Here is a 12,621-nt window from a genome sequence, read left to right as displayed (position 1 = left end):
AGGAAAAAGAAGAACATAGCGATAAGACGGCTAAGTAAGAGGGACAAACTGTTTCCACTAATCATCCTTAAATGGATGAACGCATGTAAATTCATACCTAGTTTCTCCTGGAGCAGTTTTAGTTCCTCTGTAGTAATTAGCAAAACTGGGGACGGGGATGGGGGGCGCGGCAGATAACTAGACTATTTCTCCCGTAGAAAGCATGGGACAGACAGGGTTCTGGATCTCCTAGAAAAGCCTTGGAACACAAAATGGGTGTTAATTCAGGAGTCCATTCTTTCTCCAGGCCATCTGAGCAGTCAAAAAAAGATGACAGGGTATTTTTCTTGTTACATCCCAGGACATTTGACAGCCTCTTATGTGAGATGTAACCAGCGCCCTGTTTCTCGGCTTTACCCAGGTTCTGAGAACAGGGCATCTTGGTTTGTCTTCTCAGTCTGGCATGAATGAAACAGCTTAATTTTTCCCCTACCCTAAACTTTGAGCAGAAGGCAGAAAACTAAAGTTGATTGAATGATCACATAAAAGTTTAGATATATAATAATTAAATACATACTGTGCGTGTTATGATTGAGAGGGCTGAAATAACGAGAGGAATTTGGAAATAGAGGTTGGGTCAAAGGTGTTTTTTGCCATAGCTGCTTTTTCAAACTGCATTTTTTTTTCTCACTATTGATGGTGAGAGGGGGAACTCTGGTGTCAGGAGTAAATTTTTGAGGTATTTGTATTTATAATAATTCTCTGAGTTGAAATCTATATGTACCTGGTTTTGCTGCTTTTTTATTTTAATAATTTAAAATATTCGGTGAGGGACTTCCCTGGCCCTCCAGTGGTTAGGGCTCCGCACTTCCACCGCAGGGGGCGCGGGTTCCATCCCTGACCGGGAGCCTGAGATCCCACATGCCGCACGACACGGCCAACGAATAAATAAATCAGTTCGGTGAACCCAGAGTAAGAACTGCGGAGTAGAATGCCCAAGGCTCTGTTTCAATTTTCTGGGCTTTGTTTGGCGGGTCTTAACCTTAAGCCTGCTTTGATATTTTATATAACTGAGTCACCTGAAAAACTAAATATTAAAATCCACTCAAGACATTTAGGCAAAGGTAGGGATTACCATTTTTATACATTTGTCCTGTTTCTTCACAAGTAACACATTCCAGGATATACCATTAAATACAAGTGAACGTATTTAATTTAGTTGTCTTTTGTTTGCTCTTTATGGACATGCAAATACAGTTTTAGAACGGACTATTCCCATTCTGGCTGTAGTCATTTAGTTCAGTTGAATTACATAATTTTAAAAATATGTTGCTTAGTGGGTTACTTCTTGTTTAAGCATTTTGAAATCACAAAGTATTTTGTGATGGTCTAATAACATACAAAACAGTACTTCTAAAATAATTTATCGACACTTGTTTTTTGTATCTATTATTTACCCCTCCCCACCAAACAAAAGAACTCCCTTTTCATTGAAAAGTAATCCCAGGGAATACATTTTTTTTATATATTGGAAAATATTTACAAAATTTTCGTTAAAGAAACCTCTCCTCCTCCTGCATTGTATTAGCTTGATGCAAATAAGGTTAGGCTCCTTCCCGTCCCGACTCTTTTAAGTCCTGATAGGGACCAGTGCAATTCATTTGCATTGACTTTCTATTGTAGAGCTTTGAAACCAAGGGAAGGATCCAAACATAGCTCCATTTTATCCAATCAGAAGAGCCGCTTAGTGCTAAACTCTGATTCGTCCATTCCGCTTTCCATTTATCCAATCATTAGGCCACTTTAACAGCCAATCAGTAGTCTAGATGTCCGCCAATCAGCGAACGGGGCCGAAGCACGGCCTTTGTGTCGGGGGATGTCAGCGCGTCGGCGAAAGCGTCAGCCAATAGAAAAAGTCGTTGGTGTATGCAAATTAAGGTCTTATTACGCAGAGACGCAGCGTGAAGCGTGAGTATAAAAACGGAGGCATAGGGGGGGCCTGGAACGCAGAGCGGTTTGGTCGTTAGTCGGAGGAGCTTCTTCCGTTAGTTCGGCGACTGCGGCTCTTCATTGGGCAGCAGGAGCGGCGCGGCTGTCGGGGAAGCGGCGTAGAACTTAGGCATTGGGTAAGTGTTCTTGGGTTTACGCGTGACACGAGGCCCTGTCAGCCGTTGATGTCGCGGGCAGCGGCCGTTGAGAGCCGAGTGCCGGCTGCTGCGGGCTGCCCAGGCTGCTTGCTGGCGCCGGCGTGGGGACGGGTGGTTTTCCCTTGGGGCTTCGTTCCGGAACCATGTCTCCGCCTCTTTCCCGCTGGTGATTCAGAGGTCCCGACGCCGGGTTCCGGGCAGCCGGGCCTCCGCCCGTCGAGGAGGGGAAGTGACTCCTCCCCGCACTCCCCCTCCCGGGGGAGGCTGCTGCTACTTGCAGCCTGAGTCATTAGGGGAGGGGGAGGAGGCGGCAGCCCTCGGCCATCTGCCGCCCGCCTTGGGATGGGAGGAGGCGGGAGGGTAGGGGCGCCGGGCGTCCCGCCCGCCGCAGCCCGGGAGGCGAGCGCCGCGGCCCCGGAGTCAGGGATTTGTTCCGCAGGTGAAAGAAAATGGCCCGAACCAAGCAGACTGCTCGTAAGTCAACGGGTGGCAAAGCGCCCCGCAAACAGCTGGCCACTAAAGCGGCCAGGAAAAGCGCCCCCTCTACCGGCGGGGTGAAAAAACCTCATCGCTACAGGTAGGCAGCGCGGCAGGAAAACAATGACTCGGCGGCGCGCCGCGAGCGGGACGCTTCCTGCTGCTTGATCCGCGCTCTCGGTTAACCGGTGTCCCTTTACGCCCTTCTCTTCGCTTCAGGCCCGGGACCGTTGCGCTTCGAGAAATCCGTCGTTACCAGAAATCCACCGAGCTTCTGATCCGGAAGCTGCCTTTCCAGAGGTTGGTGAGGGAGATCGCCCAGGATTTCAAAACCGACTTGAGGTTCCAGAGTGCCGCCATTGGTGCGCTTCAGGTGAGTGGCCGAGGCTGCGTGTAGCAGGGGCGGAGGGCTTGCGCGCGGGTCTCCTCGGAGAGAGTTAATAGTGTGGCTCTTGTCCTCAACAGGAGGCTAGTGAAGCGTACCTGGTGGGTTTATTTGAAGATACTAATCTGTGTGCCATCCACGCTAAGAGAGTCACCATCATGCCCAAAGACATCCAGTTGGCTCGCCGGATACGGGGAGAGAGAGCTTAAGGGAAGGCAGTTTTTATGGTGTTTTGTAGTAAATTCTGTAAAATACTTTGGTTTAATTTGTGACTTTTTTTGTAAGAAATTGTTTATAATATGTTGCATTTGTACTTAAGTCATTCCATCTTTCACTCAGGATGAATGCGAAAAGTGACTGACTGTTCACAGACCTCAGTGGTGTGAGCACTGTTGCTCAGGAGTGACAAGTTGCTAATATGCAGAAGGGATGGGTGATACTTCTTGCTTCTCATGATGCATGTTTCTGTATGTTAATGACTTGTTGGGTAGCTATTAAGGTACTAGAATTGATAAATGTGTACAGGGTCCTTTTGCAATAAAACTGGTTATGACTTGATCCAAGTGTTTAACAATTGGGGCTGTTAAGTCTGACCATACATCACTGTGATAGAATGTGGGCTTTTTCAAGGGTGAAGATACAAGTCTTAACCACAGTGTAACTTACAGTTTCCTTATTAAAAAAAAAAAAAAGTAAACCTGGCAGCTATAGAATACACTATGTGCATTTATAATAGCTATTTTATATATTGTAGTGTCAACATTTTTAAATTAAATGTTTTACATTCACACGTGGTGGGGAGTCTTGTCATTAAGGTGTGTGTAACATAGAGTCCGGTTGGTTTTCTCCTAACTAGACTGCACTTGTTTTTCATACGTAGTAAGATGCTTTGCGCATTATACCTTGCATAAGTCCTCATTCTACCACATGTTAACTAATCCTCTAGCTGATAACGCAGACGCTAACGGGGGGATTTATTTATAAGGGCTCTAGAATATAATACAAGTTATTCACACCAGCATCATCTGTTACTAATACAGTAGTTAGTGCAGCTTTTCTTTGTGTTGTGGTTGGTCTCATAACTAGGTTGCGTTTTCCTCTACGAGGAGGGAACAATACCGAACTTCTTTTCCTTGTGGAGTTTGTATTACAGTAACCCTTAGGGTGAACTTGCTGTGGGGGAGGGACACACAGCTTCAGCTCATGGAACCTGCCAGTTAAAATGGTGTCATCTGGTATAAGGTCCTGGGAAAAATCACTTCATAGAGATGCTTTCCAAGTGGTTTTCAAACTTATTCTTCTATTGAAGTTTTTAGGTCAATTATGTATGTTGACTAAACTTACAAATAAACTTGTTTATCCAACTAAGTGTCAAAAACCTAAATTGAATGTTGAAAGCTTAATACATCTTTTATCTAGGTCCTTTTAAGTTTATTTCAGGTTTTGCTTGGTAGACAAAGGAAGCATTTATTTGCAGAAATATTTCTACAAAGCATGTCAACAGCTCTCTGCTCTATAAAAATGCCATGACAGCTGTATATGCAGTGTGGGCTTAAGATTGTATTAATATGATTCTCCCCCCTGCCCCTCTGTTGTGAAGGAAAGTAAATTTCTTTGGAATTCCAGGACTCAAATTTGGCGTCTGTTCCTGAACCTGTTTGTGAAGCACGTTTATAGATCTCTTCATAAAGTGAGTTATTTTAAGACAAGCCCACAGGTATAGAATCTTTAGTCTAAGCCGCCTTTTCAGTATGACACTAGTGTTCTTGACCAATGATGGCCACCAGTGAAGCACAGTATGTCAGCGGGACATGGGCACAAGAACCACACCTATCAGACAAAAGAATTCTGTATAATTTGAAGTCAGTAGCTGTAGGAAGTCTCTATGCCACGATAAAACAGTTTGGTGGGTGTTTTTTTAAGTTCGGACTAGTTTCAAATTTAGGGTTTAGGGTTTAGGATTGGAAAGAGGCAAGGCAGATTAGGATTGGGAATCTTGGTAGTTTAGTGAGCTTTTTATGAGGTGTCGAAATCTGATGCAGTATAATGAGCTGGTTTCCTAGAAGGTCGATCGTAATGAGCTCTGGAACCAATTCTGACAACTCACTTGCATTGTTCTCGTGAAGGACATTGAAATCCTAGCCAGTGGAATGTGGTGTGGGGTGGGAGTTACAAACACAGGTAGAGAAACGGCTATGGTGATGCATCTCCTTGAGTTACCACTCGAGCTAGAGTAGGTGACAGACTTTCTCACGAAGTCTGCATCCCAAGGTAGGGTTTTACTGGGCAGCTTGGAATCTGCTAAAACAGTGCACCTTACACTTCCATACTTTTAATTTTTAAGCCGACAGGCAGAAATATTTTCTGGTTCTAGGGAACTGCCCACATGTTATAATATCCATGGGTTAAGATGGTAGAACAGAGTCTGAGGAGAAAAGCAAAAATTGGAGCTGATGAAGGCAACCTGTGCTGTTGATGGGTGAGACAAAAATAAAGTTTTTAAAGTTGAGACGTTCTCATCTTGTTAATGTTCTTCATTCGGATGATCATGTTTTTCTTTCACAAAGTTTCGTGGGGGAATGTCCAGGAAGCCTTGCCTTCTGACTCAGCTGGTAGTTTGGGGTGGGGGGGGGGGAGTGCATTCCTCAGCTCTCCCTGATCGTTGTGTCCGGGGGCTCCCCCTCCCTGGTTCCTTGCAAGCACTGTTCCTTGCTTGGTGTCAGGTGTTGGGGCTGGGCTCTGCCTCAGTAGGAAAGCGGCCCCTTCTGGAACACTTCAGGTTGGGCTGCAGAGGGTGGACACAGTCTAGTCAGCTCTCTGCCATTGGATCAGCAGGAAACTCCAGGGCTTGCCCTTAAGTTTCTGCAGGCAAGGGCCAGCCTGCCTATGGGAGCAACAGCAGAAGGTCAGGGATTAGTTCCTCAGGCCTGTGGCCAACCTACCCTGCCACGGAGAAGGGGGAGGTGTAGTTTTCAGCACACCTTCTGTAGTGGTCGTCTCACTGGGTAGGCTAGGCCCAAGAGCCTTGAGCCTCCACCCTGGGCATCCAGTCCTCACCCCTACCTCCCCATCCCTTCACAGTCACCTCACCACGGCAGTCACAGCCACAGCGTATTTCCCTGGGCCCCACCTTGGGCGCTGATGTAAGAGCACAGCTGAGCTCAATGTGCTATGAGCTCCACAGTCTCTTCCTTCCCTCAACCCATTGGCGGTCACACCTGCCTCTGTAGGCGTTCCTCAGGGGTGTCACCAGCCCAGACCATTCCATTGAGCTGGGCCTGGCTTCTGGCCAGCAACTCCAGCACAAGCAGGCAGCCTTCCACCTGCCTTCCTGAAGGCAAGCCTGGAGGAAGGAAGGAAGGAAGAACTGATCCTTGCCCAGGTTGCTAACCCAAATCCCTGCAGCCTGCTCAGAGAGAAGGCTGATGTCCTTGGCCAGGTGGCCGGCCTTTTGGCCCCCTGACCCCTTTGGGTCGGCAGGTCTGGGGGATGAGCAAGGCTGTGGGCCGAGGTGGGTGGGTGCAGCTGGGACAGCTTTGTGCATATTCACAGAGGGTGTGCTGTGAGCAGGGATCAGAGGCTGCTGTCCTCCCTCCTGGGGTGGGTGGAGAGGTGCCAGCTCCCTGTTCTGCCTACTGCCCAGCTGCCCCTAGCAGTGAGGGAATCCCACCCCGACAATCAGCATTGTTCCAAGCAGAGTCATGGGACGTGTGTGTGACGTGTCCCCAGCCTGTCCTGGTGTCCTCACCTGAGCACTATGTCCAGTGTCCAGCCAGGGACCCTCCACCCCCATCCCACCCACCCCATTGCCCTTCCTGAGAAAGAAGCTAAGAGGTTCCGCAGACACCCCCCTACACCCCAGCTAGGGAAGCAAGGCGGGGGGCGGCGGGGCAGCTCTTCAGTGAGGCCGTGACTCTTGGAGGAGCTAAAAGGCCACATGGGGTCTGGAAAGGGGCACAGAGGGGTGTGGTTGGGCAGTCAGGGTCTGGGGTCTTCTCTCTGGCAGCTACCAGCCCCCCTTCAGGGAGCTGCAGTTCTGGGAATATACACAGTGGAAGGGAGAGTGGGCTGAAAGGAAGAAGGCCATCTCCAATTCACCAGTACTGGTGGCAAGAAGGGCTCTGGGGAAGGGAGGCTGGTGGGCTGCAGGCTTCTGGCTGGCCGCCTCTGGCTGAGGGGTATGTGAGGGACTGCACACGTCCGCAGGGAGATGGTGCCCAGGCTCTGTTAACCTCTACTCCCTTCCCACCCTCTCTGTCGGACACACTAGGCTCCAGGACCTTTCCCATAAGCGCCTCACCGCCTGTCATTGAGCCAAGAGCATCAGCAGAGGGGACGGGATGGGGTTGGGTCCAAGGCCCAGCCTTCATGAACCTGAGGGTCCTGTGACAGTCCGAGGGCCTCTCCCTCCTCAGTGCCCTGCCTTTGACCAGCCTCAGTCCTCCTGCCCACCCACGGTGGGCTGGAGACCTGCCAGCTGCTGTGCCTAGGGCGAGGTGCAGGGAGAGACAGCCGCAGCTGCAACTTGTGAGTCTGGATTTGCTCCCTGCCCAGCCATCAGCAGGGTGGTCGTCAGCCTAGAGGGCAGGAACTTCAGGGACACAGTGGGGGTACCAAATAAAGACGAGGCCTGCAGCTGGCGCCTCTTAGCGGGGCATCTGAGGCCGGGGATGGACAAGAAGCTCCCGGTGCTCCAAAGGCAAGACCTGAGACTGGTCTGCCTCTGGAGTCGTGCCTGGCACACAGCACAGACTCCAGGCGTGTTTGCTGGCCAACCCAAGGCCCTGGCAGCCCCACAGCGCATCTGGCTGGATCTGCTTCTGGCATGGGTGGCAAAGAATCAGTCAGGTTCCCAGGAGCTTTGGTTACTGGCCTGGCTTCCAAGTTGGGAGGGTTCCATGTAGGAACTGGGGCTCCAGGGGTCCAGGAGAGCAGCTGCCCCTCCTGTTCCTTGCTATGAGGCTGAGCTTTGGATTTTAATACTTCAGTAAGCAGAGGCTGGCAGAGCAGAGGCTGCGGCAGGTCAGAGTGCTCCTGGGGACAGGGTGGTTGCAGTACAACCATCTCAGTGTCAGACAGACCCAGGTTCAAGGCCCAGCTGTCCTGCTTGGATGAGTTCCTTAACCCATTTGTGCTTCTTTTCCTCATCTGTAAAATGGGAGTAAAACCAGTGTCTACCCAATAGGCTTGTAAGGATTTAATGAAACCACGTGTGCAAAGTCTGGTGCCTTTAAAACAGAAGTCCAGAGCACTGACCAATCAGAACAGGCACTGGTAGTGAACAACCAGTGCTGTCCTGCAGGCTGCATCTCAGCCCTGATACCAGGGTTTACCACAAGCTTGATATTAGTGTTATCAATATTACAGAAGCTGTTATCACTAATGTAGCAGAAGGGCAAAGGGGGCCCAAATCAGGAGATAGGTTAACCCCCTGGGAACAACAAAAAGAACCTCCCAGAATGAGTGAAAGCGTGAGCCGTCTGCTGAGAGCAAACATTTTCAGAGACTGTAGATATTAGCTTGGGAGATATGGATCCAAGTCCCATCAGGAAACCAGTCTTTAACTGCAGCGGAGAGGCCAGAGCTGCATGAAGCACACAGACCTTCACTGCATGAAGAAAGACTGGGTCCAGCAGGGAGGGCCCAAGGGCTAAGAATTGAGCGCGGGGACAAACACGGACTCTGGGAGAGAAGAGCTGCCTCTGGGACACCTGTCCTCAGTGGTGGGCCCGGTCTCGCCATGACCTGGACAAACAGCTTGCCTAGGTCACTGGGCACTCAGCTGGCACAGGTGGTATTCCCACCACTGGATAATTTGTCCCCGTGGGGGCTATTACTGAGAATTCTATCATGACACCTCAGTCCTGTGTGACAGTTGGCTCTGGTTCCTCTGATACAAGTAAGTTTTTTTGGCCAGCAGATCAGAGGACAGACTTTGGGTGACAGTGTCCCCTTTAAGGTGCCACCTTCCCCCCAGTCTTGTAACATCTGGCCAGGAAATGGGAGGGAGGGTCAAAGGTCAGAGGCAGACGTTCTTCTGAACAAATTTTATGTAACATGCTAGATGGGATTCAAACACTGAGAGTAAACAGGTCTCCCAAATGAAATCAGTGTTTCAGAGTCCAGAGCGAGCCATCAGGAACACCTGCCCTTGGGTCAAATCAGGTTTTCCAAGAACAACTGAAACATACAAACGATGAAGATGGATCAAAGGGGGTGTTTTCAATCAAAAGGAAACAATGGAAATAAACAGGGGTGGGGGCTGCCTAGTGGTCAGAATCCCCAGAAAGCTCTTTATTCCTTTGTCAGAGGGTTTATCTCAGTCAGGGTGGGGCGGGGGTCAGATTGAGACTGCCTCCCTATCACAGCCCAAGGCTTTTATCTGGCCCACCGCCTGCTGGCCAGTCCAGCAATGTCTGTTGTATTAATGGATGATCGATAATAATAGTAAACATTTATTCTGTGCTTACCAAGTGCCAGAGGCAGGGCTGGGCACTCTATGAAGATGACCTCATTCACTTCCTTTTGAAACAGTCTGTTAGGAAGGAAACACACTAGCCCCACTTTGCAGATGAGAAACTGAGGCTCAGAGGGGTTAAGTCATCTGACCAAGATCACACAATAGTAAGGGCAAAGATTTGGGCTCAGAGCTGTTGGACATCACAGCTGAGGTGGGTAAATGATGTGCAGAGTCGGGGAGGCTTCTCCAGTCATTGCCTCGTGGGGAGGCATGGTTTGTGAGTTTAATTCCATTTCAACCAGACCCAAGGGCCACTCACCGTTTTGTCTTGTTTTATTTTGCCTATGCCAAAAAATGCTTTACTGAGGAGTGCTCAAAAGGCCCATTTAAAGTGTGTAATTCAGTGGTTTCGGTATATTCACAGATACGGATAATCATCACCACTGTCAATTTTAGAACATTTTCATCACCACAAAGGGAACTTGGTACTCTTTCCTAACACCCTTTTATTCTCCCATTCCCCTCAGCCCCAAGCAGCCACTAATGTACTTTGTCTTTATAGATTTGCCTATTCTGGACATTTCGTCTGGATAGGACCATACAATTTGTAGTCTTTTGTGACCGGCTTCCTTCATTTACTGTTTTCAAGGCTCATCCATGTTGTAGCAGGTATCAGAACTTCATTCTTTTTATGGCTGAATAGTATTCCCTTGTATAGGCCACATTTTGTTTATTCATTTTTCCCTTTTGGATTGCTTCCACCTTTGGGCTAATGTGAATAGTGCTGCTATGAACATTAATGTACGAGTTTTTGTGTGGATATATTTTTTCTCTTGAGTGTACATTTAGGAGTGGAATTGCTGAGTCATACGATAACTCTATGGTTAACATTTTGTGGAACTGCTTAAGTGTTTTACATTCCCAGCAGCAGTGAATGAGGGTTTTGATTTCACCACATCCTCACCAACACTTGCTATTTTCTGTCTTTTTTTTTTTTTTAACTTAAGCCATCTTAATGGATGTGAAGTACTACCTCATTGTGGGTTTTTTTTTTTTTTAATTAATTTGTTTATTTCTTGGCTGCGTTGGGTCTTCGTTGGCTGGCTTTCTCTAGTTGCAGCGAGCGGGGGCTACCCTTTGTTGCAGTGTGTGGGCTTCTCATTGTGGTGGCTTCTCTCGTTGCGGAGCACAGGCTCTAAGCACACGGGCTTCAGTAGTTGTGGCACATGGGCTCAGTAGTTGTGGTGCACGGGCTTAGTTGCTCCATGGCATGTGGGATCTTCCTGGACCAGGGCTCGAACCCGTGTCCCCTGCATTGGCAGGTGGATTCTTAACGACTGTAACACCAGGAAAGCCCCTCGTTGTGGTTTTGATTTGCATTCTCCGAATGACTAAGGATGTTGAGCATCTTTTCATATCTTCTCTGGAAAAATGTTCAAATCTTTTGCCCATTTGTTTCAAGCTTTTAAGCCTTTTCTTTATTGATCCCCAAGCCTTATATTTAGTCTTTCTGCCCATTTTTAAGTTGTCCTTTTTACCGTTGACTTGTAAGAGCTCGTTATACGTTCTTCTTTCTTTTTTAAAAAATTTATTTAGGGCTTGGCTGCAGGGGCTTAGCTGCTCCGCGGTGTGTGGGATCTTCCCAGACCAGGACTCGAACCCGTGTCCCCTGCATTGGCGGGCGGATTCTTAGCCACTGCACCACCAGGGAAGTCCCTCTTTATACATTCTTTTTTTTTTTTAATTTATTTATTGTTTCTGGCTGCTTTGGGTCTTTGTTGCTGCTTCGTTGCTTTTCTCTCGTTGCAGCGAGCGGGGGCTACTCTTCATTGCAGTGCGCGGGCTTCTCACTGCGGTGGCTTCTCTTGTTGCGGAGCACAGGCTCTAGGCACGCGGGCTTCAGTAGTTGTGGCTCGAGGGCGCTAGAGCACAGGCTCAGTAGTTGTGGCGCACGGGCTTAGTTGCTCCGAGGCATGTGGGATCTTCCAGGACCAGGGCTCGAATCCGTGTCCCCTGCATTGGCAGGCGGATTCTTAACCACTGCGCCACCAGGGAAGCCCTCTTTATACATTCTTGATACAAGTCCCTTAAATATGATTTGCAAATATTTTCTTCCATTCTGTAGGTTGTCTTTTCACTTTCTTGATGGGGTGGTCCTTAGATGCACAAAAGTATTTTATTTTGATGAAGTACAATTTACGTATTTTTCTTTTGTTGCTTGTGCTTTTGGTGTCATATCTAAAAAACCATTGACTAAGCCAAGGTCCCAAAGGTTTAACCTTATGTTTACTTCTAGGAGTTTTCAGAGCTGACTTTTGAATGTTCTTGGGGCAACCCCCTGAGCAGACCCCAAGCTACCCTGGCTGCAACCCTCCACAAAACCCCCACTCTAATCCCGAAGAGTCTGCTTACATTTCAGCCTTTCCCCTCCAAGATTTCGTATGGGGTGGCCAACTGCAGACAGGTATCCCAGTGAGGAGTTGGGGACAGCTTGAAGGTTTAGGATGCAGGCTGGTGAGAGAGGAGGTGGCTAGTGTCAGACTCTGGGCACCAGGCCCTGGGACCAAGGTTCCAGGCTGAGAAAGCACCTGCTGGGGCCAACAGACCAACCTACCTTGGCAGCTGGGTGGGTCCTTCCAGGAGGGGCTGGGCCCACTGCTGTCCATCTCCACCCTCCCTACTCCTCCATTGCTAGGAGCTGGGCCAGCAGGTCCACTCTAGAAAAGAAGCCTGTAGAAAGTGACTCCACCGAACTTGGCTTTCCTTATTTCTATTTACACTGATTGTCTGGCGGCCCTCTGACAGATTTATGATCAGAGGCTGGTGACCTCTCACGGTTGCAGGACTTTAGGACCTAGGAGATCCTTTTGGGAAACCCAGGTGTTGGAGGCCAGCGCTATTGCTCAGGCTGGGGTAGATGGCTGGGTGGATGGGTGTGTGGACGCAGAGAGGGGCACCAGGGCCAGGAAAGAGCAGCTCAGATGTCCGGGGCCGGCCAATACCCGCCCCGCTGGGCGCCCAGCACTTCTTTGGAAAGCCCGCCGCCAGCCCGCCCCGCGCGCCCAGCTGGTGGATTGGGCCGGAACCGCGGGTGGGGCGGGGCCAGCGCGGCCCTATTTGGGGCGGTGCGTGCAGCTGTGTGAGCCGACGCAGCGCGGCTCCGCCCCGAGCAT

At 49.3% G+C, this 12,621-nt stretch overlaps 1 protein-coding gene across 1 annotated transcript; it reads left to right on the top strand.

Moving 5' to 3' along the window:
• The first annotated feature begins 1,978 nt into the window (after positions 1 to 1,978).
• H3-3B (H3.3 histone B) lies at positions 1,979 to 3,776 on the top strand. Its single transcript, XM_065896617.1, has 4 exons — positions 1,979 to 2,105; positions 2,566 to 2,703; positions 2,823 to 2,976; positions 3,069 to 3,776. Exons 2-4 carry the CDS (start codon positions 2,576 to 2,578, stop codon positions 3,195 to 3,197), a joined length of 411 nt encoding a protein of 136 aa, XP_065752689.1. The 5' UTR covers positions 1,979 to 2,105; positions 2,566 to 2,575; the 3' UTR covers positions 3,198 to 3,776.
• Positions 3,777 to 12,621: the final 8,845 nt, after the last annotated feature.

This window comes from Phocoena phocoena, chromosome 19 (genome assembly GCF_963924675.1).
Source record: "Phocoena phocoena chromosome 19, mPhoPho1.1, whole genome shotgun sequence".
NCBI classification, from domain to species: Eukaryota; Metazoa; Chordata; class Mammalia; order Artiodactyla; family Phocoenidae; genus Phocoena; species Phocoena phocoena.
Note: the sequence above shows the minus strand (reverse complement) of the source record. Positions and strands in the feature narration are given on the sequence as shown.

Excerpts from the sequence above, each read along its gene's own strand:
- H3-3B (XM_065896617.1), top strand. The coding sequence starts at position 2,576 with ATGGCCCGAACCAAGCAGACTGCTCGTAAGTCAACGGGTGGCAAAGCG. Across the intron at positions 2,704-2,822 it reads AAAAAACCTCATCGCTACAG|GCCCGGGACCGTTGCGCTTC; the intron begins GTAGGCAGCGCG and ends TCTTCGCTTCAG. Across the intron at positions 2,977-3,068 it reads CCGCCATTGGTGCGCTTCAG|GAGGCTAGTGAAGCGTACCT; the intron begins GTGAGTGGCCGA and ends TGTCCTCAACAG.